Source organism: Drosophila ficusphila, unplaced genomic scaffold (genome assembly GCF_018152265.1).
Source record: "Drosophila ficusphila isolate 14025-0441.05 unplaced genomic scaffold, ASM1815226v1 contig_127, whole genome shotgun sequence".
Lineage (NCBI taxonomy): Eukaryota > Metazoa > Arthropoda > Insecta > Diptera > Drosophilidae > Drosophila > Drosophila ficusphila.
Genome location: NW_025064016.1, coordinates 3,165,513 through 3,193,482, shown reverse-complemented (window position 1 = coordinate 3,193,482; position 27,970 = coordinate 3,165,513). Strand labels below are relative to the sequence as shown.

The 27,970-nt window shown below is 40.2% G+C and overlaps 3 protein-coding genes across 8 annotated transcripts; 1 reads left to right on the top strand and 2 right to left on the bottom strand.

Annotated features, from left to right (window-relative positions):
- The first annotated feature begins 55 nt into the window (after window positions 1-55).
- On the top strand, window positions 56-21,358 carry LOC108090612 (outer dense fiber protein 2). 5 transcript variants are annotated; one of them, XM_043209406.1, is made up of 5 exons: window positions 56-448; window positions 502-711; window positions 865-1,154; window positions 12,702-12,846; window positions 14,971-15,077. In XM_043209406.1, the coding sequence occupies exons 1-4, from the start codon at window positions 218-220 to the stop codon at window positions 12,808-12,810; spliced, it is 840 nt and encodes a 279-aa protein (XP_043065341.1). In that variant the 5' UTR covers window positions 56-217; the 3' UTR covers window positions 12,811-12,846; window positions 14,971-15,077. The 5 variants fall into 5 exon arrangements, with proteins under 5 accessions (XP_043065341.1, XP_043065342.1, XP_043065343.1 ...); XM_043209407.1 differs by lacking the exons at window positions 12,702-12,846; window positions 14,971-15,077 and adding an exon at window positions 20,277-21,358; XM_043209408.1 differs by lacking the exon at window positions 12,702-12,846 and having other exon boundaries at window positions 14,971-15,056.
- LOC108090611 (phenoloxidase-activating factor 2-like) lies at window positions 1,147-2,807 on the bottom strand. Its single transcript, XM_017189381.2, has 2 exons — window positions 2,523-2,807; window positions 1,147-2,459 (listed from the first exon to the last, which is right to left on the bottom strand). Exons 1-2 carry the CDS (start codon window positions 2,691-2,693, stop codon window positions 1,314-1,316), a joined length of 1,317 nt encoding a protein of 438 aa, XP_017044870.2. The 5' UTR covers window positions 2,694-2,807; the 3' UTR covers window positions 1,147-1,313.
- On the bottom strand, window positions 14,138-27,011 carry LOC108090610 (protein bicaudal D). Of its 2 annotated transcripts, none has more exons than XM_017189380.2 (8): window positions 25,950-27,010; window positions 17,474-17,839; window positions 17,271-17,408; window positions 16,288-17,138; window positions 16,012-16,229; window positions 15,701-15,955; window positions 15,471-15,645; window positions 14,138-15,162 (listed from the first exon to the last, which is right to left on the bottom strand). In XM_017189380.2, the coding sequence occupies exons 1-8, from the start codon at window positions 26,157-26,159 to the stop codon at window positions 15,045-15,047; spliced, it is 2,331 nt and encodes a 776-aa protein (XP_017044869.2). In that variant the 5' UTR covers window positions 26,160-27,010; the 3' UTR covers window positions 14,138-15,044. The 2 variants fall into 2 exon arrangements, 1 of the variants encoding a protein (XP_017044869.2); XR_001771355.2 differs by having other exon boundaries at window positions 15,071-15,162; window positions 15,333-15,645; window positions 25,950-27,011.
- Between the last annotated feature and the right edge of the window lie 959 nt (window positions 27,012-27,970).

Sequence of the window (27,970 nt, the reverse complement as noted above, 5' to 3'; positions counted from 1 at the left end):
AACCAAGAAAAGCAAAAGATTTCACTTTCGTATACTCAGGTGGCATTGATTAAAACTTCACAATGAGCAAGTTATTTTTTTTCAAATTTTCAAAAAATTAATGTAAAGTCAATTTTTTTTTTAGTTTTTTAGTTAACAACCAAGATTTTCGGTTGAGACTCGGTTTAAGCCACGAAAATTTAAGTTTCTTCTACATTTTTAAGCACTGGTGGATAAAATGGACGGAGAGGGAAAGGACAATTATGATTGCTCCTGTGATGAGAGCTTTTGGCCGAACAAAGATGAAGAAGAGAATCGGCAGATAATGTTGGCCCAACCTGAGCTCCTAATCCAGCGGAAAACGGATGCCAGTTTGAAGGTCTTCACCACGGTGATGTTGCACACGTGGCGCCAAAGAAGAAAGGAGGTTCGAGAACTCCAGGATTTTGTGCAGCGTCTCCAGATCAGCGTATGTGCTACAGATTTTCGCCAAAGAATATTTTTTATAATATTTATTAACAGTCGATGAAGTCGAAGAGCCAATTGCACGTCTATGGCACTTTAATGAGGGTGGAGCAAAAAAGAAACAGCGAGTTGCAAATGCAGCTAAAGCAATATGCGATGAGTATCGACAAGGAGAAATCCTCCTGCGAATTGCTCGCCTCTTCGGTGCGAAACCTCACAACCGAGAAACTTCAACTGCAAACGGATTTGGAAAAACGCAAAAAGGAGGTTAGTTTTGTAAGCCTTGAAACACGTCAGGAAAATATATGAAACCTGTTACCCTTTACTGACACACTTTACACAATACACACAGTACCTTAAAGTGTATAGAATATATTTTGATTCTGAATATATTTTGAAAATTTATCCCTATGCCAACAGAACGATAAGCTGGAGGAGATGTCAGGCGAGACCAAGAAGCTGCTCTTCACCGCCCGCTTGGAGCAATCGCAACTGCAAAAGCAACTGACTGACGAACAGCGAGCCAATCAAGACCTGCAGCTCGAGAATGAGCAGCTGCTCAAGGAGGTGGTCCTGGCGGAAAATAAAGAGGCCAAGTATATTCGTCTGAAAAACCAGTATGACCGAGAGTTGTCCAAGAAGGACGATCGAATTCGAGACCTTGGAAAGGACATTACTATGTTGGAAGAAAAGCTGCGAATACTCAAAGAGTAAGAATATTTTTTTATTGACAATCTTATTTCGTTGCGTTACACAAATATTTTATTCATTAAAACCTATTTGATCGAACTTTTATTTCTTTTGCAATTGCATTTCCTTTTCAAAGACCATATGATTACTTTATTTGCTTCAATTTGTTAAAGGTTCATCTAGACATTTGATCTGAATGTAAAACCTGACGAATTTTCCTGAATCCATTTATAAAACTTTGAGACTTCGGTGTACATTGCAGGGACGTCCTTCTGTCCGCAGCCGACACCCCAATTCACGATGCCGGCCTGCACATATTGTCCAGGGCTCTCATCTCCGCCAGGGCAGAATAGGGCAGATCCTCCATCGCCGACGCAGGCGTCCTGGTTTAGCTCACCTCCGGCGCAAATCGCGTTCTCAGGGACGGTAAAGTGTTTGCCCAACTTGGTGTGTCTCAACTGTTGCTCACATTGGTGATTGTCGATTATGGTCAAGTCCACTTTCTTCAGGGTGCTCGAATACTCTTGATCGTTGAACTTTATCTTTCCCCATCCGGCAACCGTGCAGCGTCGTCCTTGGAACGATTTGTTTGGACTGGCCACACATATAGTCCTGATGTGATCAGAAAACTCGAACGAGTCTTTTAAGTAGAGTAGCGCCAAGTTGTTGGCACCTGATTGATAATCAAATTTATCGTGAAGTAGCATGCGTTGCACTTGGCGCTCCTGATTTTCAAATCTCTCGTTTTCCGATGAAAGGTCCCATTCGCCAGCCCTGACTGTGAGGTCGGTCTCGTTCTTATCCACCAGCCAGTGAGCAACTGTCAGGACGATTCCTGGCTTAATCAGGGATCCGCCCGCGAAATAATTTCCATCGTTAAACAGAGCCACGGCCCAAGGGAACTGACCGGGCTTTGCTTGGTTAGCTTGGATGTTGTAGATGTTATACAATCCGTTTTCGTTGCTGATGCCACACTTGTTGTTTTTTTCAGAAAGTTGAGTGGGATTTTCTGTTGGCCAAGTATTTGTGGTAGGTAGTGGCTCGGGGTATTTTCGTATATTGTAAATATCCGGATAAACGTCTTGTTCTTCAGTTGGTTTTGTTAGAACGGGTGGATTTGTGGTAGGTAGTGGCTCGGGGTATTTTCGTATATTGTAAATATCCTGAAAATCGTCTCGTTCTTCAGTTGGTTTTATTAGAACGGGTGGATTACGAGGGTAATCAGATGATGGCTGTTGAACCCAATCGGGCTGAGTTTGAATTGATTGCGGTTGAACCCAATCTAGCTGAGTTTGAAATTCTGCCTTTTTGGACGAATAAATATTCTGCAAATAATAAAAAACCGATAACTTTAAATCTTATGTAAAATTGTTTAATTTTTTACTTACGTTTTTTAAAACTCCACAGCAAATTTTAGGCTCAGTGCATTTTGAATGGCGGTAGTTAAATATAGGGGCCTCTTCAGCACATTCTGTTGTTAAAGCACATTGATAATCACAGGCTTTGCCGATAAGGATGCAGCTTAGAAGAACAGCTGCGATTAACGTTGAACGTCCCATGCTTGGCGAATATGATTGAAGACTATTGGAGGAATCCGTCTTTTTTATACCTTCTCGGGAAGCTTAAGCTTATCAGCAATGTATATATATATATGTATATATACACGTTTTCCAAAGAATTCGTCCGCAATCTTTAAACAAAGCTTTGAACTTTTTGTTTTTTAATATTTCAATTATTGGACATTCGAATAAACAGTTTTTATTTTCATCATAAGAATCCCAACTATTATTCATAATGATTTTGCATGAAAGCTGTGGGTGTCACAGAAGACAGAGATCCTGACCAAGATTATATAATAAGGTCTACATGCGTTTACTAGTTCTTCTGTATAACTGTTACATACTTTTCAATCAATAGAAAATCTTTTCATTATACAAGTAAAGGTTATAAAAATTTTTAAGAGTATATGTATGTATGAATTTAAAAAGTTCATGTTCGTCGGTTCATGTACACAAGTCGACTGTGTGGTATTTCTAGGGAAAATTGACAACGTCGAGATAACAAATTTAATGTTCTTTTAGCAACAGCGAAATCAAACTGGCAGGGTTTTTTTGTTTAATTTTTTGTTATTTTTGTCTGGCTTTAGTAACTTTTTAATATCAACATCCTGCCCTTTGACCAAAAAATAAATTAAAAGCCATGTTTGGTATACTGCTGTAATTAAAACTAACATTTATAGAACCATTAATAACAGGATTTTATGTTGTGTAATTGTAAAAATTGCTTAGTTCCAAGATATATGCATGCATTTTAAGTAAAAACGGATGCGTTCAGTTTACTGTATTAATTAGACATTTTAAAAATAATAAAAAAAATAAAGCTTCGCTGTTTATTACCTATAATCACATACTTAAATTTTGCAGAATAACGCATAAATGGCATTAAAAAATCTGTCCAATCGTTGGAAAATCCCGACATAAATTAGCTTTAACTGCAAATGTTTATTAACCTCTGCTTAACAAATGTCGCTTAGTGTCATGTTTTGTTTAATGAATTCAATTCTTATTTTAATTTGCTAAAATATTTTGGGTTTTTTTTTTATTATTCCATTTTTTATACAATTAATTTTTGTTTTTCAAAACAAGGTGATTACTTTATTTGCTTCATTTTGTTAAAGGTTCATCTTGACAGTTGATCTAAATGTAAAACCTGACGAATTTTCCTGAATCCATTTATAAAACTTTGAAACTTCGGTGTACATTGCAGGGACGTCCTTCTCTCCGCAACCGACACCCCAATTCACGATGCCAGCCTGCACATATTGTCCAGGGCTCTCATCTCCGACAGGGCAGAATAGGGGAGAGCCTCCATCGCCGACGCAGGCGTCCTGGTTTAGCTCACCTCCGGCGCAAATCGCGTTCTCAGGGACCCTAAAGTATTTACCCAACCTGGTTAATCTCAACTGTTGCTCACATCGGTGATTGTCGATTATGATCAAGTCCACTTTCTTCAGGGTGCTCGAATGCTCTTGATCGTTGAACCTTATCTTTCCCCATCCGGCAACCGTGCAGCGTCGACCTTGGAACGATGTGTTTGGATTGGGCAGACGTATCGTCCTGATGTGATCAGACAACTCGAATGAGTCTCTTAAGTAGAGTAGCGCCAAGTTGTTGGCACCTGTTTGATAATTAAATTTATCGTGAAGTAACATGCGTTGCACTTGGCGCTCCTGAACTTCAAATCCCTCGACTTCCGAAGAAAGGTCCCATTCGTCAGCCCTGACTGTGAGGTCGGTCTCGTTCTTATCCACCAGCCAGTGAGCCACTGTCAGGACAACTCCTGGCTTAATCAGGGATCCGCCCGCGAAATAATTTCCATCGTTAAACAGAGCCACGATCCAAGGGTAATTATGGTGTTTAGAGATGTCATCAGAGCCACTCAACGCGTTTAGAGGGACAACCAGAGGCGGTGGAACAGTTATGACGGGGGGGATCCAGTGGCCAATATGTAATAGGAACTACTGCCGATGGGGGCTTAAAAATGTGCGGCTATAAATTAAATTGAAATAAAAAAAACTTAAACAAGACTACATCCAAAAAATTATACAAAAATATAATGGTAACGTAATAATTTGGTGGGTATAGAACAACAAAACTTCAGTCATGATTTAAGTTTAACAATTTGGTTAAAAATTTTAGGTTAAATTAAATTATCATAGCAGAGTTTTGATTCTACGGCAGTCTTCTTATACATACACTTCATTTACTTTAATGAACTTACGTTTGGCCATGGTTCGCTTTGTTTATTTGTTGACTCTATAATTGACTGTCAAATATCAATAATGTTAATTACAATTCTGCCCACAAATGGTATTCATACAAAACTTACTTCACAACAGATTTTAGGGTAAAAACATTGGCCATCTCCATTGCGATCTTGTGGCGGTCTTAGGCACTGATCCTCGTAAACGCAATACTTACAGGAATTGCCCAAAAAGACGCAGCTAAAAAAAATAGCTGCGACGAAATAGAACCGTATCATTTCGGTTTCAAAGAGAACTAGCAACGAAAGAAAGCTCTTGCAGCTTTTTATGCGAGCTTATCAGCTCTCGGTTATAAAAATAAATATTTTTAATGCATATTCAAAAGAAAGCTATAAATTTTTTTTCAAAACATCAACCTCCAAATGTACATATTTTTCATCAGAATGGCAAACTATGTACATCCCAGTTTATCTAGCTGAAAATTACTAAAGATGAAATGTTTTTAAGATTCGGCTCACGACTTAACCTTGTTAATTCTTTCCTATTTAAATCAACATCAGGCAATCTAGTGAACTGGAAAAACTGCGTGAGTGTACCAAGCACATGACGGTCGAAATCACGGAACTGCGACGGGAGGTCCACCGATCTCGCACAAGCTTCTTCAGCATCCTGGGGGACCCCAGTGGCCTCCTAAATCTCAGCGATATTCAAAGCCAGGTGATGGCTTTGTTCCAAGAAAGCCAAGTATGGGTCAAGTTTCGCCGGTACTCCTCTTACGTGATCTACATGTTTTGTTTGTACCTGATGCCCGGAATGCCAGTGACATATCACCACCAAAAATAGGTTTAACAAGGAAAATAAATATATTTAAATAAATAAATACATACTTATACTATTCATTGGAATAGGGTATGTCATAAGCTTTATCAATTTCTATTAATAAGTCGGATTTTATTAATTTTGTTTCTTTGAATAATAATAAAAAACAAAAATAAAAAAATTACTAAATTAAATACACTTTGGTAGATATTTCTGCGATACCCTGGAATGTCCTGTAGATAAAAACAAGATATGAACTGAGCTGCCTCTATTAGTTGATTGTTCAAAAATTAATGATAACTTTCTTTGTACAAACAAAACATTTTAATTTTAACTTAAGAGTGGCTTTATCATTAACAGGGTTAAAACATTTAAATTAATGTAGAGAATCGCTTCTTCACTCTAATTCATTTGATTAATGTTTAATAATATAAGCACTTTATTTGATATAGGTATGATATACAGCTTTTTATAGTTTTTCCACTTCGTACTACAAATTTCTTTTCTTGAGAACACACGACCTTCCTCGTTTCAAGCTAATTCTCAACCCTCCTCAACTTCTTATATTTCCCTCTCTTGACGTTCCCTTCTGTTAAACCTAATGCTAAGAATCAGATGTTCTGTTAAATCAAGATTTCTGGAATCGCTCATGCAAGATGGCAGTCCTACATTCGGCTATTCTGACAATTCATTCGTCCCGAATGACGGCGACCATAGTTTCATGTATTCCGCAACTGTGTTTGTCTTGATAGGACCTTCATCATCTCCAACCTTTTCCACGAGATATCTTCCATGTCTCAACTTGCGTGTAACGGCATAGGGTCCTAGAAACTTCTTCTTCAACTTCAAACCGGCTCCAAACTGCGTACGTTTGATAGCGACTAAATCCCCAATTTTATAGTCTGTTTCTGGTTTCCTAGACTTGTTATATGCCTTGCGATTTTCATCCTGAATCTTTGAGATGTTTTCCTTGGCTTCTCGACGAATATTTTCTTTTGCTTCTTGTAACTCACTTAAATAGTCTTCTTCCAGTAAATTTCCCAAATCAGTATCGTACTTAGTCTTCATGTTCATTCCAGTTAAGATTTTAAACGGAGATAGTTTAGTACTTCTAGGTGGTGAGGAGTTTATAAACTGTTGAACTCTTCCTACGTGTTTGTACCAGGCTTTCGGGTCTTCTGCACAAAGTTTGGTCAGTAGGGTGATGACAATCCGGTTGATACGCTCAACTTGGCCGTTGCCGCGGGGCACTCCTGTGGCTACTAACAAATGCTGTATATTGTTACCCTTGCAATATTCCTCAAAGACATTCGCTGTGAACGCTGTTCCTCGATCTGTTATCAAACGGCTTGGATTACCAAATACTTCCGATTGCCTTTGTAGTCTGTCCACGACCTCATCGGCGCCAGTGCTTTTGGTAGGATAAAGCCACACAAACTTAGAAAAAGCGTCGACTACTACTAGGATATGATTGTACTGCTTTTTGGTCAAGTCCATCGGGCCAACGTGGTCGATATGGTACGTTTGTAAAGGTTCATCTGACTTGTTTATCGTATTAAGATAACCCTCCTTTTTCCCATACTTCGCCTCACCAACTATACATTCTACACAAGACTTCACAATTGCTTGAGTTTTTCTATCTAGCTCTGGGATATAATAATCACGCTGAACCAGATCGATCGTCTTTTTGACTCCAAAGTGTCCTTGTCGGTGGGCTGTGCGGATTATTTCGACTTCCATGGCTGACGGAATTACGATAAGCTCTTTTATCGGATCCTTGTGAAGAATTTCGTGCTTCAGGTAGAAATCGTCATAGGTATTTGTCTCCAAAACTTTAACAACAGCCTTTATCCACTCATCCTGAAGTTGAGCCTGCTGAATTCGATGTCTGACAGAATCCTGGGTTAACAAGCAATGAACTCGGCTCAAGGCGTCGACGTGTTTCATCCTTGTGCCTGGGCGATGCTCAATAATATAATCAAAATCTTGCAAGAACATTGCCCAGCGAGCTACTTTTACGGGAACATCATTTTTGCGCATTGTCATGGCAAAGGCATTGCAATCTGTTATTATCTTTACCTTCTTTCCGAGCAAGTAAATTCTCCACTTCCTTAAAGCCTGTACTATAGCGAGTACTTCTAGCTCATAAGATGGATATTTCTCTTCAGTTTCTGTTGTCTTGCGGCTCATGTACTCCACCGGGTGATATTCTTGATCGACAGAATCTTTTTGCAAGAGCACAGCTCCGTATCCGTACATGCTTGCATCACAATGCACTTCTGTGGCACTCTTTTGGTCGAATAACTTTAATACTGGAGATCTGGATAAGAGTAGTTTTAACTGGTTAAACGATGCTAACTCTTCTTCGCCAATTTTAAAGTAAGCATTTTTCTTGAGCAGATTTGACAATGGTCTAGCAATAATGGCAAAATCCTTCACAAATCTCCGAAAATAGGAAGTTAGGCCAAGATATCGCTGAACTCCTTTCTTGTCTCGCGGAACTGGAAAATTTTCGACCGCCCACGTCTTTTCTGCTGACGGTTGGATTGTGGCATTTTCGACTATATACCCTAAGAACTGAACTCTTTTCTGTAAAATCTGACACTTCTCCCACTTAATGCGTAGACCTGACTCTTGTGCTACACTCAAAACCTTCTTAAATTTCTCCAGTCCTTCACGCTCATCTTCTGATGGAATTATCAGATCGTCCATGTACAAAATCAGAGTACCGTCTTCAATTAATGGTCTGAGCACCGCAAATATGTACCTCATGAACACAGCTGGAGAATTGGAAATTCCAAATGGTACGAAGCAGAATTCGTACTGTCCGCTTTGAGTGACAAACGAGGTATATTTTCTGGAACTCTCGTGTACAGGGACATGGAAAAATCCGTTTGATAAATCCAATGTTGTAAATACTTTTCCTTTTTGAAGCTTCTGCAGAACGTCGTCAATCAGAGCCATAGGGAAATTATCGCGAATAATCTTTTGGTTCAATTTCCGATAGTCGCAACAGAGCCGTTTAGTGCCATCCTTTTTGGCCACCAGGACAATGGGAGAGGCGTATTCCGAAACACTTTGGCGAATGATTCCTTCCTTGAGCCAATCCTTGATCTGCTTAACAACTTTCTCATTATCCTCGAACGGTAAACGTCTGGGTCTCTGGTACACTGGAATTTCATCTGTCAGGAGAATCTTCATTTCTACTGGGCTTGATTCAGGCTTCCGTGGCTGATATGTTTTAATTAACTCCACCACTTCCGACTTTAAATCATGGCACAGGTGAATGAGATCTAAATCTGGCACAATCTCTTCGTAAAAATCTGCTGTCATTAACTGATGAAACGTTTCTGTCAAGTCTGGTATAGTTGAAGCTTCCTCAGCAACATTTTGATAATCACTTTGATGAGTGATGTTTATCTCATTGTTTCGGTTAGAGTTATTAATTACTCGATCCTCGACTACAGTGCGATCATGAACATTTGCAGATGATACTTTATGGAAAAACACTCCCTTTGCTCCAATAGTTGCGTTTACGTTGTCCAAAACGTCACTGCCAATCACTCCTTCATAAAGAGTATCTTTGTCGCGGACCACATGGAAGCACATGTCAATGGCAACGTCGTCCAACTTCGTAGCAATCATAAACGAGCCTAAAGTGTAGATCTTTTTGCCCCCAATTCCAACTAGCTCCTTAATATTTGGTTTCAAAATGTCTGGATGGGTTCGCATGTAAGCTGTCTCGCAAATGGTACAAATATCGCTGCCAGAATCAAATAATGCCGTAATCTGACCGTTTCCAATATTTATGTTTTTGAATGCTCTATTGTAGGTCGACTGTGACAGTTGTTGATGGTTGGAATTTTCGCTTTTTATTTCCCTACGAGTCTCTCTGGTACCGCACTGATTTGCCTTGTGCCCTATCTGGTTACATTTGAAACATTTAATGCTTGCCTCCTTACAGTCCTTTGCGATGTGGTTGCTGCCGCCACATTTAAAACAGCGTCTTGTCTCTTGGATTGCTCTGTTTAACGGAATTTCAAACCTTGGTTTCTGCTTATAGCTCTGACTCGCACTTATCTTTTCATAAATCCTAAGTTTTTCACGGAACTCCTTAAGATTAGAAGCTTGGTATAAGCAGCTTTTATTTTGCTTTGAGTCTGGTATACCCTCTATGATATAATCGATGATGCTTTCCTCATCCAACTTGGACTGATTAGCCAAAGCAGTCATGCTGTAGAAATATTCAATTAAACTCTCTTTTTGAGTCTTCTTCCTGTTTTCCAGCAACTTGTGGACCTGTTTTGCTGTGAGCTTTTCCCCAAACTCATTTCTTAGGGCTTCTTTTAATGAATTCCAATCATTTATTCCTGGTTGGCTGCCTAAGAATAACTTCGCAGCTCCCTTCACTAACTGCCTGCCGTAAATAAATTTTTGAAGATCAGTCCACCCAACTGTAATAGAATTTAGTTCAAAATCTGTCAACCATTCATCGATATTGGGAGAACCGCTTCCAGTAAATGCAGAAAGGGAATCTTCAATGTCTCTTAGTGTAAACGCCATAGTTGAAGGAGTATTAAGTGTGTGTGATTCTTCATACACTGATGAGCCCTCTGAATGATCTAAAGTTTCCTCTGGGTCTATATTATTTCCCGCAAAATAGGATACTAGTCTCTGCTGTAACTCTGGTTTGTTCCCTGAACTTTTCAAATTCAATTCTTTTAGTTTATCTCTAAGCTCTGCAACAGAAAATCGTGTGATCTCTTCAACATTCATATTCTTCTTACTGAGATCTAACTCTTAAAACACTATTTCGACTGTTAATATTTTTTGAATACTTTTCTCTTAAAACTGAAGAACAATTTAAATGTGAATAATATATGGTTAAAGTTGCAATAAAGTAAGTTATATAGAAATTTAAATAAATGGCACAAGTCGTCAAAGAGTTTATACTTGCGCACTGCTTCTTTCCGGTCGTCTTTGTTGATGCACCCCTGGATGCCTTGACTGCTTGGGTTGTCGTTGCGATTTGTCTCGCAGCCGTTGCGCGCCTCCTGTTGAACTGCTTGCCACCTCTTGCCTTGATGTTGATGACGTCACTGCTCTCGTAGGACACCTCTTCTTGTACTTCGTCGCTTCGTCTCTTTGGTCGACTTCCTCTTCTGGTCTTCTTCAGCACTTCCACGTTAGCTTTAACCTCCTCAAGCCAATTTTTGTCGCCCTTAGCGAAGACGGATTAATGACGTCACCGCTTTTGTATCTCGCCTACGTTTAAACTTCTTTGCGTGGGTAGCTCCAGAATTTCGCAATATTTCGCACTACTTGATGGCGGTTGCAAAATATGAAAATTCTTTTCTCCTTTTGGCTTTTATCCTTTTCTCTGCTTTTGATCCTCGTTCCTCTTCTCTCGTCTTCGTTGCTAGTGCGCAGAATTTTCGCAATATTTCGCAATGCTTGATGGAATTGCGAAACACGAAAAATCTCCTTTCCTCTTTCTGCTCAGATTTTTCTCCTTCTCTCTGCTTCTGATCCTCGTTCCTCTTCTCTCGTCTTCGTTTCCAGCGCGCAGAATTTCGCAGTATCTCGCAATGCTTTGTGGAATTGCGAAACACGAGAATTCTTGTTTCCTCTTAATTTTTCTCCTTCTGCTCAGTTTCTGATCCTCGTTCCTCTTCTCACGACTTTTCTCGGCTTTTCTCTGCTTCTCTCTGCTTTGTGGTTGAAAAGTGACGCGACGCCTCCAGAATTTCAGAATATTTCGCAAAGCTTGATGGCGGTTGCGAAATATGAAAATTCTCTTTTTCTTCTTTAACTCTGCTGCATTAAATCACTTCTCTTCATAACTTCTTGCTTTTTCCTTTGGTTTTTCTCATTTTACTGCGTCAACGATGGCTTTTTAGCACAAAACTTAATGGTTTTTGTTGGCTGCATATCACGTTAACTTTCCACGTAGATTCCTCCTGGACGAGCCCCCAAATTTGTAGAGAATCGCTTCTTCACTCTAATTCATTTGATTAATGTTTAATAATATAAGCACTTTATTTGATATAGGTATGATATACAGCTTTTTATAGTTTTTCCACTTCGTACTACAAATTTCTTTTCTTGAGAACACACGACCTTCCTCGTTTCAAGCTAATTCTCAACCCTCCTCAACTTCTTATATTTCCCTCTCTTGACGTTCCCTTCTGTTAAACCTAATGCTAAGAATCAGATGTTCTGTTAAATCAAGATTTCTGGAATCGCTCATGCAAGATGGCAGTCCTACATTAATTTCCCGCAGCAAAAGAATGGGCAAATTGCTCGGCAATGCCGCGTGAATGGAAGTGTTCTGAACAGCAAATATATTACGAAAATCCGAAGCTAAGCTACAAAGTTACTTAACCAAGAAATTTTGAAAGTGGCTGACTCGGGCAACTGTCGTCGGCTTCAACACCGGCCCCGCCGCCCGTCCCCGCCCAATACGTGTTCCAGCCGTGGTGGCCGGAATCCGCCGGGGCGGAGGGGGCGACGGATGACTGGCGCACAACCGTGCGTCAATCGCCGGACAACCCGTCGTTATCCGGCGAAAGGCAGCGGAAAGCCAATCCGAACCAGATAGCCACAGCAATGCCAGGCAGAATTACTGGGAAACAAAGGTGTGACGGAGGGTCGGCACTGAGCAGATCTGATATACAGATGTTACCCATATATCGATCGATGCACAGAACAATCACAGAATACACTTCCAACTCACAACGAGTTTCTCCCTCTATTTATACCAAGCTGTTGCGGAATTCGCACTTGGGAATTATAACTTGTTACACGGCATGCAAGTAACACAAAAGGGGGTGGCTTATCCTCTCAACACTTGAATGCCTTTTAAACAGTGTAGAACACTAAACAAGCATAACTAGCCTTGCAAAGCGAATACAAATCACTTTTTGTGCATAAAAAAAATATTTAAATTGAAATTTAACATAAATATATTATTGATATCCCTCAGCGAGAATCGAACTCAGGAAAAAATTCAAGAGATACTAGTCGCGTACCCGATTTGCTCTCTGACGAAAGGTGGCCCGTACGAAATGGCAAGACTGTTATGCAAGCTGTGATGTACTGCTTACGTTGTTACGGGTCTACAAAAATTGGTAAAATTAGAATATATTCAAAAACAATATTGTTTTGAAAGATCCTCCCCAACAAAATGTAAAACTCAACTTCATATGTTTTGCTAATTTGTTTATTTCACATATCTTTCAATAATTATTTGTATATTTCATATTCATTTCTGGGTTATCCCTTGCACACTCGGTTGCATTTTTCATATGTCCACAGTTACCACTTGCAAAGTTAATGCAGTTTGCCGGCAATTTATCATAAAACTTACATTAAATATCCTTCAAATCTTAAATTCAATTGCTTTACTCTTACATTCATTTCACTTTCGGGAAATAGAAAACTATTTGCTTTGCTTCCGCTTTATTCTGTTTGGTTATCAATAATTTCTAATTGAAGTACTCTAGTCTCGAGTTATTTTACGATTTATGTAGTATGCATATTGGCTATCAATATTTTGGCTTCTTGTTGGATCGATGTATGAGTTGAATGTGATCTCGGACATTTGTTTGGACACATAACTTAAACTGAATTGTTTCATTCGTTCTTCATTGGTTCAGTGAGTTGCGTAAATAGACCTTTTTTTTTTGTTCGTTCGCAAAAAGGGACGGTAAAAATTACAATTAAAATCATTTGAAATATGCATGCAACTTGTTTTGTTCACTTTTCTTCTCGTTCGATATATCTACTAACTTTATAAATATATTTACAATTAGAGTGGTTCTGGCATATTGCATAATTTCTATAGGCAACTCCAATGAGTTAATATGTGAATGCATGAATGGACGTTGTGTGTATCAGCATGTGTGTCTCTGTGTGTATATCTGTGTTTAGTTAATATAAATTCAATTTAATGGCTCGGTAATTTACACAATATACGATCTTGTATATATAAATTTCATGTAGAGTATCGATCTCTTCCGATTGACAACAAAAACGACATAAACCCAAATAGAAGCAACCAGGTTGGGAGTTTTGTTTTCTTTTGAGGGATCTCGGGGATGGAGTAATTTCAAAACTACTACAGAAAGTGCTCTGGCTTTTAACACTACTTTCGTGTTCAATTAGCTACGATAATAATATCTATTTAAACTTTAACGCTTTGTCTCGCTATTTGTGTGTTGGTTAAGCTGCTGGTAATCACCATAGTTATTTATTTCTAACTTTAAAAATAAATCGTTTTAAGGCTGTTTGATCTACGCAAAATATATTTTTTTATGTTGCTAATGAAATAATAATAATAAATGAAAGAGGTTTTCTTTTTAAAAACTTTTAACAGAATTCCATTAAAACTAAATGAAAACAAATCACAATCCACCAGCATAATTTTTTTGTGTTGCAATTTATTAATTTTATTAAATAATAATGCACAAATCAAAAGTTATGTCTGCATAATGCTAAATAAACCACAAAAAAAACTAAGTTTTTCTTCCGTTGCAAATAATAACTAATTTCCTACAGTTTCTTCATTTCAGGACGGCCAAATACCGCACAATAATTACAAAAATCATCATCATTTAGAATCGTCTTTGAGACGTAGCCTGTTGCTACTCTAAGTTCAATGGCTGCCAGCCATCGGTATTATACATTCCGATCGAAAATCGGGACTTTTGTTCTTTACGTACAATTAGCGGCCACATAGTTTCAACTGGGCCTTGGAAAAATACTCTCGGTTATCGGGCAGGCCAATTAATACATGGTTCAGTTGCCAATATCAATATCTTTTGTTCAACATCAACTTATTTATCGTTATAGTTTGTCAATATTTTTCGCTTGCGCACAGCGTTGTTAACAAAAATCAAATAATCAACGCGAAATTTAACAAAACGCAGAACCAAATTTAGACGTCTTTTCATATAAAGTACGTCAGTTGTATGTAGAAAAATACAAATCGTTACGTTATTATTTAATCTTTTCCTTAATGTTTTTTTTAATTAAATTAATTGGACGTTTAAGTAACTAACCGTTAATAACCGTTCGCTGCTTCCTTGCCTAACACAAAACTTTCATCTAACTAAACTTTCAATAAATACAAATACAATACAAACAAACATAGTTTATAGTAGTTGGATAGAGCATGGATATAGCTTCGTTCTCGATTACGTTTGCAGTATATCTTGTGATTTTGGGAATCTCTCTCCTCTCTTCTCCCGCAGGAACTCCAACGAATTTACAACTTAAGCAAAGTATAAACCAAAGCCAGAAGTTTACGCTGCACGCTGATCTTATGTTAGAATGGATTGGCGTTGCTGCTCGCTGGATTTCTGCTCGAGGGTCGTGTACTGAAGGACGACTTGCCGCTGGTGCCCCGCTGGGCGGGCATTGGGCGACGGACGTGGCGCATTTCGCTATTCGGAGGGGAAAGAGAATATTTGTTAGTAAATTTATTGTATCGGGATCATTCACATCAGCGCACAGCGATTTTTTTTTAATTATGAGGTTAGGCGGATTCCAGCAGCAGGTTAGCAGGCAGGCGATCATGCAACATATTTTTCTGCCACTTCTTGCAGGGGCTTACCAATTGCTGGATTCTCAATGGGGTTTAAGGGAAAAAAACTGTGGGATAAGGAACCCTAATCGAGAAAAGGATGAATGTGTGTTTGATTGTGGCTGGGAGTGTTGATGCAGTTGACTTTAACGACCCAAGTGCACCCACCGGTCCATTTCCATCTCCTCGAGTCGCTGGGTGAGCGCCAGCTTCTGCTGGACAGCCAAGCGCAGCAGCTGGTTCAAAGTCTTCTTCTCCTCCTCGGCAGCCTCCAACTGGCGATTGAGATCATCCACCTGGGTCACATACTCCTCGCAGCGAGCCGCGAACATGGCACGCAGGCCTACAAAAAAGTTTTATTAGTCTATGTACTTAGTAAATAACTTTTAATGACGTACTGGAGAAGGTGGCTGCATCCTCCTTGAGAAGCCTGAGCTCATTACGCAACTTGGACATGGTGTCGCTGACAATGATCTTCTCGTTTTCGTACTTTGACTTGAGATTGGTGAGGGCCACCTCGGCGGTTTGTTTGTTTGACTTGAGCACGTTGCGCAGTGTTCCGATCTGTTCGCGCTTCACGGACAACAGGCTCTTTAGCTTGACTATCTGTTCCTGCAGCTCCTCCATCTCCTCGGTGTTGACCTTCTCGAGAGCTAAAAAAAAAAAAGAGTTTAATAGAGGTTTCAAATACTTCTTGCCATCAACTTACCATCGCCTCCTTCAGAGCGCACTTTGTGTTTGTTCAGATCGATAGTGTGCTCCACAGCTGTCTTTAGATACTTAATCTGATCGCTGACGGTGTCCACGTACTTCTTGATCTCCACGGAATCCGCCAGACCCTGCAGATCCTCGACAATTTGGGGCTTGGCAATGAAGACATCCGATTTGAACTGCGACTGAATGGCAGTCAGAGAATCGTTCTCGAAGCTGCAATGGAATGTTATGTTATAAGAGTTCAGTATGGATTGTAACTTTTATGACCTACCTCATGTCATCGCTCTTGTGGTCGAGCAGAACACGCGTTGGCGTTTCCCCGTTGACGGTGCACACCAAATGATACAGCTGGGCCAAATCGTCGCTTAAAGCCACCAAAGTACTGCGGGCTGAACCGAGACTTTGGCCGGCGTTCTGCGAGATGTGCGTGAGCGTTTGAACGTCGCTCTGCAGATCCAATGACTTTTGCTCCGTGGCCAGGAGCTTGTTCTTCAGGTTGGTCACCTCATTGCGCAGCGTGGTGGTGGCGTCCGTGTAGTTGAGTCCCTTCTGCAGCTCGGCAATGTCAGTCTTAAGGCCATCGATCTCCTTGGCGGAGAGCGTAAACCAATTGGCATACTGCGAGATCAGAGAACGCAGCTGCTGCTCCAGCTCATCCTTCTTCTGGTCGCCATCCTTGCCCTGCTCCTTTACGTCGATCTGCTTCTTCAACTGTACCAGAGCATCGACATGGGCCGCAAGAAGAGCCAGGCGGGACATGAAGTTTTGCAGCTCGTTTTGTGACTTGTCCAGACTCGTCTGCGCCTCCCGCAAGTTGGCCGTCAGATGGGTCTTCTCGCTTTCCATACTCTCCAGCTGCTTCTCCAACTTCTTCAGCTCGTTCAGATGAATCTCCGAGAAGAGATCGCACTTGGTGCCGTCGGGTGATTTTAGTTCGGTGCTCAGATCGGCCTCCAGGCGTTTAAGAGCAAGATTCTCCTCCTCACCATCTGAGTTATTGCTGGCATTGTCCTCCATGTTGCTGCGTATGCTGTACGCCAGGTTGCTAATGTGGTACATTGACTCGCGGTTCAAGTGACCATCCAGCTCCTTCTTGAGCGCATACTTCGCCTCACGTTCACCCTGATGGAGAATAAGGAGTTGTTGAAGTATTAAAACAAATTTAAGGAAGGATAAAGTATACTAAAGGCTTTTTTAAACATTACTGAATGAAGTACAAATATGAATTTAAAGCCTTTATGTATATTAATATACCTGCAAGGCCTCCAGCGCCTCCTCCATTTGCTTTTCGGCAATCTTCTTGAGATTCGCCAGCTCATCGACCTGTTGATTTAAAAGCTCAACTTCTTCGGTGAGACGACGAATCTCGTGTTTGGCACCTTCAAATTCCACCTGAAAAAATTGAAACAGAATATAAAATAAAAAGTTATTTTAAGTAAATTTCATCTATGGCTGACCTGTGAGCTGCGCAGGTTGGAGACCTGCTTCTGCAGCGATATGTTCTCCTCCTCCAGTTCCGAGTATTCGCTCAGCATACGCGTCTCGCGGAATTTAAGGTCCTTCAGCTCGGACTTGAGGCGCAGTCGATCCGCCTCGCTGTCGCTCTTGTCCCGCCCGAAATCCGAGTTCTCCTGCAGCATCCTGTCGCGCTCGTTGCGAACCCTTTCCAACTCGTGACGCAGTTGCTTGAGCTCGTTCTCCAGATCAAAGATCTGCATGTTGAGCGACGTCTCTCTGGCAGCGGATTCATTTAGCAGGGCGTCCTCCTGCTCGATGCCCGTCTTGTTGGTGACCTTCTGTGAGGTTTGGAACTTGGTCAGCGCCTGGAAAAATCCAAAAAAAAGTATGTAAAGCACGTGTCAGTATGCAGGGGGCGTAAATAAGTGTGCGGAAAGCAAAGTAATCATAAAAGTTTCCTGCCTGCCCACCGAATGCCAGCGATTTTATTGCATTCATTTGCATGTCCCACTGCACGAGGGTGGGAAATTGGGGGCGTTGGCCACTCGGGAGCTTTTCCTGCTTTTTCTGCTGATGACGCCCCGAGTATTTTATTTTTCATTATATACCCAACCATAGATGCTCTTGGAAAGGGTAATAGCAGTATGAAAAAAATTTATTAAAATGTTGATTAAATGATTAAATTCAAATTTAAACGCAGTTTACAATATTTTAGTTTATTGATTGGCGATTAAAGAAGATTACATTTCTTATAAAGAATAAAAATAAAAAAACAAAGAACTGTAATATTATATTTTTTAATCTGAAGATCTGTAGCATATTACAAAAGCTAACAGTGCATAAAACCTTTATTATTTATCTGCTTATCAAATATGCCAGTTGTCAAGATGCACCAATGGGAATATTCAATGCGTTGGTCCGCAATTATTGGATTTTGTTAATTGCGACTGTCTCGCTGTTGGTCGTGTTGAAATCGCCCATGAGCACATTAAGGGTAACGGCGGCGAGGGACACACCCAGGATTAAAAGCCACCAGCAGAGGTAAACAGGAATACAGAATGTTTATGGGGCCAGGCCAAGCCCTTAACTGGGCGCCGGAGACCCTCCTGTCCATGTGGACAGTCGGCGGGAGTGGGTGGGGGTTAGCGGGGGTTTAATATGATGGGGCATATAATCCTGTGGCGGCTTTAATTGAAATCTCAACCCCAAACGGCGGCGGCGCTCGTCTGGCATTTTCTGAATGGGGTCCATTTGGAGTACGTGCTTCACAAGTTCCACCATCATCAACATCATCATCATCACCGTCGTCATCAAAACTGTGCCCAAACAAAAATCTCAAGTGGTAAAATGGAATGACCACGATTCAGAGATTTGGCAAAAACGGAAACTGCATAAAGTTCGGGCGAAAACTTTCCTTCGGAGGTTTTCTCCTAAATGCTATGTAATTAGCAGGCGGCAAACAAATGAGTCTACGTTTCTGCAACGCATCCTTAACCCCTTGATAAGCTACCGATTTCCCAACTCTTCTACGCTTTTCCCTTTCTTAACCCTTACCTTATTCATTCCTAGTTTTTTGTAGCTGTATAATTATCGTTGGGCGACGTCAGCCGCCGTTTTCTTTTTGTCGTTTTTACAATCTCAATTTGACAATCACACACCCACAAAGTAAGCCCGAAAACCTCTCCAACCATCCAACCCACTTTGGGGCAAGTGCATTTCGTTAATTAGTGTAATCCAAAGAAGAAGCAGTGGGTGGGGTACTCTAAAAGAGAAAGCAAACAAAAGGCCAAGGCGGGTCCAAAGTCTCGGATGGAATTTCAGCTGCCTAAAGCTGTCACACCATCATGCAACTAAATTGCAAGGCGCCTCTTAAATTAGAAAGAGACAGACAACAGGGGGTTAAGAGAAAGGGGAGATGAGCGGAAGAGGAAGAGCCACTGTGAGATAATCACAGAACAAAGGTTCTAAAACGAGGGAGGCTTACAAAACCAAAGCAAGAGCTTTTATCTAAGGTATTGTATTACCACCAGTGTTTAATTTAATAAAACCGATTATTATGTGAAGATATTTCACAAGTCTACACAAGGATTACAATTAATCGGCTTATTTGAAATGTTCAACAACTGTAAGAAAAGTTCTGGGGCTTATCAGGTGTTTAATTTGATTAGTATTTTTTTTGGAGATTATTTTTCAATAACATATTCTAAAAAGAGTTATCTCAGACACTTAAATGTAAATAACAAATATATTTTTAAGACATACATTTTTAGATAGCGTTTATATATTCTCTCAGTGTTCCAGTTTGCTCAGTGACGCCATCTATCGGGCAACAGGCCGCAAACAAATGACGGCATAAACTTTATGCAAATTAGAAAAGATTTTTAATTAAGTTGGGTAAATATTAACACAGTTCACAGGGGCCAGAGACAAGAGCAGCGAAACCGCACTAGACTTGGCATAGGCCAGACACTGGGTCTGCTTCTTCTACCCTGCTATAGCCACCCACTCTACAACCTCCCCACCCCAATTTGTGTTTGGATTGTTTCACTGCTATGGCTGCGATTAGAATTAGAGACATCTAAGTGGTCTAAACAGAGAGGGTAGCAAAGGAAAGGCAGAGAACCCAAATATATCAAGTAAATATTTCAAAAATTTTAAAATTTTAAAATTAAAAAATTAAATTTAAATATTAAAACCATATATGTATGTAATTTGTACTCCCCAAAAAATATTATAAATTTAAAACATTTAATACCTATTTGTATAGATGGTATAATTGTATAGAATTTTTTTATTGTGCAGGGGCAAATATGGGTTGACTACTCGCAGTAGCAGAAGCAGCTGTTGCCATCAGTTCTCCGGATGACTGCAATGAAACTCCTCCTGGTCGGCGCCACTAAAAATAGAGCAGATTGCCCACATTATGACGACGATGAGCAGAATTTTGGAGCGCACTGTGTGAGCGAGAGCACTTAGGTGGCAAAGCCACAATATAAACAACAACTACAGCAACGGTTTCCGCCTGGTCACAAGAGTGGGTGGTTAAGTGGGTGGTTTTTCGTCCGGATTCCCGCTGGTTACTCCCCAATGCTGATAAAGTATGCCATGAATGACTGAACAGATTGTGGCAAGTGAGAAGGGCGAGGGCGGGGGAAAAGGTGACACCACGCCCAGTTCGTTAACTGGCAGCTTCACTCTTACGGAACGCAGTCAAATTTAAATGTGAAGCAGCCTGCAAATGCAATAATAACCATGTGCACAGAGCAAAAAAAAATCTATCTTAAAAAAAATTAGTTTGAAACAAACTTGTAATCTCGACAAGATCAATCAAAAAGTTGGCATACATATAAGATAACTAAAATCTAGATTTATGGGCCAACAACAAAAGTAAAAATTTACCTATCTTTTATCTTTTTGAAACATTTTTCGAATTTTTTTGAATGTACGCCTTTTGTAGGCTTTGCACAATTTTTATCCCAACGCACATGCGAACAATGAGAGCCAAAAAGAGAGAATAGGAAATGGAAAATGGAAAATGTGAGAAACGGCACATTTGTGGCCATCATGTCAATGCACGAGCTTGACACTCGCTCTGAATTTGAAATGTCGCCTAAAACGACGACAAAAGACACGGCGACCAGAAAAACGTCGAAAACTGCAGGCGGAAAAATGGGAAAAACCTGTGTGCGTGCTTTTGTTGACGATGCGGAAAATTTTAACATGGAAGCTGGCACAAAAGGACTCAAATTACGCTCTTAACGAAATGGGAATCCACAAAAACTAAAAAGCTTTGCAATTCGCACTAACAGGATACGCAGAAAATCCAGTTAAACTTAATCCCGCCCGCGGGTGTGACAACAATGGGTTTGAATTTTTAAAGGAATTTTAATACAGGATGACGTACTTAAATGAATATAATATAAATAAATATTTTGTAAATGAGAAAGATTTAAAAAGATTTTAATTGGGGTGATTGTATGCTTAATGCTTAATTCTTATGCAGTGTACATACTTTTTGAAAAAAAAGGAAAGTACAGGAAAACTAGTAAGCCAGCTACATAACAACGCTCGCAAGCATCATCAGGAAATGCGAAATGGACGCAGTGGGCCATGAGAAATCCTTGAAAGCGCGGAACTATAAACAGAAATAATAACCATTCGCTCGTGCTGCGAACTCCCGTGGATGTGTTGCATCATGCACATATAGTATACTCGCATCCGTGTACATTATCCTGGGCAAATATCTCGAGCGCATTTAACAGCCAATAGTCATGTAGAGCTTTCCAGGACGTGTTGATGGCGGCGGTTCATCCTTTTTGCGAGCTCATTGCATCTGGCAGTGCTCCAATTTCCCCCAGAGACATTGCATGGGGGCCAAAAAGTTTACGCAAATAAATTGCACCGTCATTATGCAGGACAATCGCAACAGCAGCAACAGCAGGAGGAGCAGGAGCAGCAGCAGGAGCTCCAACAACACGGTTCTCTGCTGTGGAAAACTGCAATTGTCACAACAGTTGCCCTGGCATCCTTGCCCAGATTTTCTCTCATCATCGTCACAAGAGTCTGTGTGTACTTTACATTTTCATTGCTGGCAATTCATAGGGGAAAATCGCAAAAGGAAATGCGAGGGGGGGGGGGGGGGGGGGTGGAATGGCCCCCCAGTTGGCGGGAAATACAACACTTTTTTTCCCACTCATTTCCTTTGCAGTCAGAAAGGCCAGACAGCGACGGAAACATGTTTTGTCAGTGCTCGAGCGCCGCATTTAACCCTTGCCAACCCGAGCCGGCACTCTTAACCCACCGATGGCCCCCTCCTCCCCTCCTCCCCCATTTGTGGCCGTTGCAGTTGTTCCTGTCTGGGAGTTGTTGCTTCTACTGCTCCTGCTGCCAGTTTGATTGCCATAGAATTGCAATTTGCGCCAAAAGAACAGAACATCAGTGTCAAATCATTATAATTTTTTTCCCTTCCCGCTCCTTTTCGTCCTTCTCCTGTGGCATCGTTTATCTCTGGCTTTTATTTTGCTGCTGTTATTCTAATTGTAATTGTCTGGCTTGGATTTTGAAAGGATAAACATTTGGCAGGATTCACAGGACCGTAAATTAACTTGGCAGTTAAGCAAAGTGTTAGAGGATTAAGATTATTGCTCTGATTCTCTTGAATTGTGTAATTTATGGATTATAAAATAAAGGAGCGCTGTTCACCATTCAAAAAACATATAAAAATACAACAAAAAAACATATTTTGCTGGGGAAATATTTTCAAAATTAAAGATTTCTCCTACAAATTTTCCCAAATATCTATAGCGCAATTCACAAAGGCCATGGAAAATAATGCCATTAATTATTAAATTTGTGTTGAAAACTTTTTGGGGTGGAAAGTAGCAAGTCAGGCGGCAGCCGCAGAACGTTGAAATACGCAGGACACGGGAATGTGACCACCGGACGACGGGATGTCCTTGTTGGTGGCGCTTTGCTCGCCATGAATTATGGCCGAAACCCCGCACCCGCACCCGCACCCAAACTCGGTGACATACATATGGGACAAAACAGGACCTCGCCCATATATGACCAACTGTACATGTGTCGCACTACTGCGTCCATCGTTCCGTTTTATGGCCCTTGTTTCGGGGCCTTTTAATTGCCGCAGTTACAATCGTCCTAACAACAACGTGTTTCCCTGCCCCTTTCCTCCTCCATCCCCCCTTTGTTGCACTAACTCTGTGATTCAGCTAACTGAATAAATTGCCAAATGTGGCTGACAGTTTCGACCGCCTTACGTCCCGTAAAACTGGGTAAATATTTGTTTTGCGGTAGTGCAGCTGCCAATTTGCAGTCACAGTGATTGCCCCAAAATTAGCACTTGCTGGATTGGATTTACTAAGAGTTATATTTGTAATTAAATGTTGTCAAATAGAAGGAAAAGTTCTTAATTGAGTAGGGAGGTCAATAAAAAGTTCAGTAAAGGAAGTGTTGACTTCTTTTGTTATTTTATGTGTGTAAATTGTTCATATATAATGTAAATGTGTTCGGCTGATTCAATTTAACAACCGATGCTACAATTTCAAAAATTAGCCCGTTGGCTTAGACTACGCATAATCGAAATTCTATTGCATTAGAGTTCCGTCGACGGGAAAATTTCTCGCGCTTGCGGCTCTTAGAAAAATATTCGATTAATTTTAGTAAGCTAATTTGCAAGCGTGGCTCGAAGACGGAAACTTTACCCTCTTTTGCTGTCCGTTGTCCCCGTTGATTTATGTCATTCCATGCTGGGTTCGCCCACGGCAAATATCTTGATTACAAGTGGAAATATGTCCCCCTGTCACCCCACTTCCCCCTTCTCCACTTTACCAACCCTTTTCACAATGTTTGCCGAGCTGCAGTTTGGGGGACACAAAATGCCCGCAGTGACGTTGTCGTCGACGTTGCGAAATTTTTTTTTAATTTTAAGCATCCATTAAAAGTGTGTGTGTGTGTTTGTGTGTGTGTGGGTGGAGTGTTCTTTTGGTCTCGCACTCTTTTTGTGTTCTCGTAAAAGTTCAGTTGAGTTCAAATCCAACAAGCTGGAAACTATCAAGCTGGGTAAAAGTGCAGCGCCACCTGTCCAACAATTAATTGGCAGGCTTTTTTGTTCTGTATGGCATAGAAATGTATGAAAATATGTACGCAAACCTATTTGTAAAACGTGTTTCCGGTTGGGTGTATGTGTGCAGGTGTTAACGCCCTCGTTGAGTTTAATTCCAGAACTTTCAACCCTCTGCAATGCAATTTTAACATGTAGCGTAATTACACTGGTTAATCCCCTGGGGAAGTAATAATAAATAGGGCTTAAACTCATATGGTGCGCGTTTTTATTTAAAATAACTTGGTAAACTAAAAGTTAATTAAAGGGGAAAATATTTTTTTAAGGCCCCCCGGTTAAAATAGCTTGCTTTTAGTCTACTCCAAAGGAATTTATTTGAGTAGCATAAGCTTGTTTAACAAAAAGGCTTAAACAAGCCCTGCCAAAATCAGCCTTAACCAACTTTTTCTTTAGCAACCGCTTTAATTGCCTGCAAAACAAAGAACTTGGAAAACAATCGAAAAAAGCCAAAGCAAGAAATGATAATAGACGGCAGAATGATTATGGTTTGTTTCCCCCATTTGATTTTCATCGAGGAAAGGACAGAACTTTTGCCTTTCGCCCAGCAATGCAGGTTGAGCCCACGAATACACAGCCAGTGGAAATTCCAGCGGAAATGCCAGGCGATGGCGACGACTAATTGGGGAGGAAGGGGTAGTAAAAAACCAGGGTAACGGGAGGTGGTAGTGGGTGGTGGGCCGTACATGTGGCGCTACACAAAGGTGCAAAACGAAATGGCAAAAATAGATTGGCCATGCTGCAATTGGCCAACAGAAAGCTGTAGGGGCTTTTGAGCCAAAACAATGTTTTCTTTAAGCCCAAGACAAATTGAGCGAGATCGGTGAAGACAAGAGAAAAGAAAAACAGTAAAGAGTAACAGAAAAACGGAGAAAGAGAACTAAAAAAGCAAGAGAAGACGAACAAAATGAGCTCACCGAGGCGTTTTAAGGTACCGCTATGCCCGATTACCTTATAACTACAGTCAATTTGCTTGTTTAAATAACAAAATTAAGTTCATAATTATTTTTTGTACTTCCTGATTATGCAAAACAAATACAAAACAAAACAAATAAGTTGAACAGATCTTATAAATAAGTTCAAGTTTTCAGTTTTTGTTTATTTGAGCAACAGATGGCGGTTCATAAAAAGGGGTACGACTGTATGTATACAGATACTAACAGCACGTGACCATATGGTCAACTTCCGATTCCAGCATCGGTGCAAATATTTTTGCTAGACCAGACATCAGACTTTATAAAGAAAGAGTACCCACAGATCGGAAGAGAATGTCAAAGAGAGCCAAATTGTCCAACAGGTGAGCGAGTTATATTGCCAGCAAGACAAATTGGTGGCGATTGTGGAAAGGTTTTCTTTGTCTATGTCTGTGCTTAAATCTGTGTGAGTACGTGTGTTGGCTAGTTGGGCGATAAGCGGCGATTGCTTGGAAACAGATCACAAAACTTAGCCACAGTAAATTGGAGTGGGATTTTTATCCATTCGAAAAATTTGTTAGAAAAAAAAAACCAAACAATTTAAATAATTTTATTCAAATAACAAATAAATCAAAATATATAAAGATATGCATTTGAACATTTTGTACTTTATAAATTCCAGTTTCATCAAAAATAATTAGACATCGAACTCATTGCTACAAAAAAACATTATTTAGATAACATTCACAAAAACACTATGTTATCATTGAAGAACAAAAGTTCTTGCTTAGACGACAATGTCATCATAACATTTTAAATTCCGATATATTTAACCCAACTTCCGATTTGAAAGGTAAAGAAAAGTTAAGCAACGGCAGGCACTCATTTTACTATACTTTTAAAGTCCTAAAGCCAATTACTCACCTCCTGTGTGATGTCCAGTTCGTGGCGTGTGTTGTCATAGAGCGTTTCCAGTTCCTCGCACTTTTGCTGCAGGGCGGACTTCTCTTCCAACAGGGACAACCCGTACTGGGCGGACTGGGCGCTGGCGGAGGACACTTGGTCCAGTTCGCGGGTGAGGCGCTCCACCTCCATTTGCAGATCCTGCACAGATTGGGCCCTGGGTTTGGCCATTATCCGTGCTGTTGGGACTGGACATGATGGATGAGGTGTCCTTTCCTAGTCGTGGTAAGGGGGACGTGGGGCGGGGGGTGGACGGTACAGCTGCCCGCGGGCGTGGCAGGTGATTTTGCTCGTTGTTCTTGTTGTCCTGGGCGGAATCTTTTCGATACGTTTTTTATTTTGGAGGGAAATCGATACAAGTCGATTTGTTTATGCCGGACGTTGAGTGAGTTTCTTTTTGTTTTTGTGCCTTTTTTCTGTCAAAACCCCACACTCACACAACTCCACTCGCGGTGTGCTTTTTTTCAGTGTGCGTGCGTTTCACCTTTTTTCTTTAGCTTGTGTGTGTAGAATGGTGTTTGTGAGTGGCTTTTCTTCTCTTTTTTCTCAACCCACAAAATTGTTAAATTAAACAGCACTTAATGGCCAATTAACCGTGCGCTTTTAACGGTAAATAATTCTGCACCAGCTCGCAATTTACTTAATATGCACGTAAGTCACACACACTCGCACACACGCACACTGCGGCGCTTAAAAAACAGTTGGCAGCAGAAAATCAAAACGCAGCGCAGGAAGTTGTTTCAATTAAGTCGAAAGAAACACTCAAAATGACATCACACAATTTCCCCTTTCTTTCGCTTTCGAAGTGGGAGTTGTGCCCATTTTCCCTGCGATTTTCCGTTTTTGTTTGCCGTCGTTTTACGTATGATCGTTGCACATTTGCGGAGTTAGCGGGACAGTTCTAGATTTAATCGGTTTTTTTATGGAGGCGAATTTTTTAAGCAGGTGCAAAAACAAAAATTAATCCGCAATCACGTCGATTCTTGGCAATGTTTGTGACGGAATTTCGAGTGCGACCGTTAGAGGTGGAAGAAACTTGATTTACTATCGATATTCTTACCATATTTTCCACCCTCAGCTCAAAAAATAAAATTTTGTAACAGCACAAAATTAACATGAATAAAAGTTATTAAAATAAACAGCGTTTTACATAAAGTTGTTAAGTTCTTAAATAAAATATAAATTCAAAACAAAAATACAGCATACATATATTAATACATGGAGGTTTGTTCAGCTCTAGCAATCGTAACTGAAAGCTTTCTCCAAATACAGGGCTACAAAAAATACTACAAAAAATATACTAAAACTGATTTCGTATAATATAATCTTGTACTTGAACCAATAACGAAAAACACAGGTTAATATGGAACAGGTGCCACGATATGTTGATCGTTAATGCAAATAACCATGTCTTGAAACTTGACCGTTAGCATGGCGATTTTGTCAAAAACTGGCGATAATTTTTTAATGAAATTCACCTAACAAATTGATAACTTATTACCACAAAGCCCATGGCTCTTTGGAACACGATCTTTAAAAGACGCTATTGTAATTTAAAATTTTAAGGCCTTTGTTTTGTGAAGAAGCTGTTAAGATGTAAAGATGTTGGTTCACATTAAAGAAATTTTCCTGATATATAAAATTCAAACATATACAGGACAACTCGATAATTTTTACCAAAAGTGCACAAAATATGTATTAAGGTTTTTTGGTTTTCTTCAAGCCCACGAAATTACAAACATCACGATAAATTATAAGCTAGTGTTTTTCGGTTATAAGATGCGCTACAAGATAAATCTTTAGAACAGCGGGTTTTCCAATTTTATCGGGGACTGTCTTAAAATGTTTGTTTTTAAATCTACTTATGCTGCATGCATTTTACCATGATTTTTACAATTTTAACCTAAAAAGTTCGAAAAAGGGTGCGTTTAACATGCATAACCTTGCTCTAATCATTTTATTGTCACCCGCCCTGAGTTAAG

Excerpts from the sequence above, each read along its gene's own strand:
- LOC108090611 (XM_017189381.2), bottom strand. The coding sequence starts at position 2,693 with ATGGGACGTTCAACGTTAATCGCAGCTGTTCTTCTAAGCTGCATCCTT. Across the intron at positions 2,460-2,522 it reads GCTGTGGAGTTTTAAAAAAC|AATATTTATTCGTCCAAAAA; the intron begins GTAAGTAAAAAA and ends TATTATTTGCAG.
- LOC108090610 (XM_017189380.2), bottom strand. The coding sequence starts at position 26,159 with ATGGCCAAACCCAGGGCCCAATCTGTGCAGGATCTGCAAATGGAGGTG. Across the intron at positions 17,409-17,473 it reads CCAACCTGCGCAGCTCACAG|GTGGAATTTGAAGGTGCCAA; the intron begins GTCAGCCATAGA and ends CAATTTTTTCAG. Across the intron at positions 15,163-15,470 it reads GAGGAGATGGAAATGGACCG|CGAAATGCGCCACGTCCGTC; the intron begins GTGGGTGCACTT and ends CCCTCCGAATAG.
- LOC108090612 (XM_017189383.2), top strand. The coding sequence starts at position 218 with ATGGACGGAGAGGGAAAGGACAATTATGATTGCTCCTGTGATGAGAGC. Across the intron at positions 449-501 it reads TGCAGCGTCTCCAGATCAGC|TCGATGAAGTCGAAGAGCCA; the intron begins GTATGTGCTACA and ends ATTTATTAACAG. Across the intron at positions 1,155-5,457 it reads AAGCTGCGAATACTCAAAGA|GCAATCTAGTGAACTGGAAA; the intron begins GTAAGAATATTT and ends AATCAACATCAG.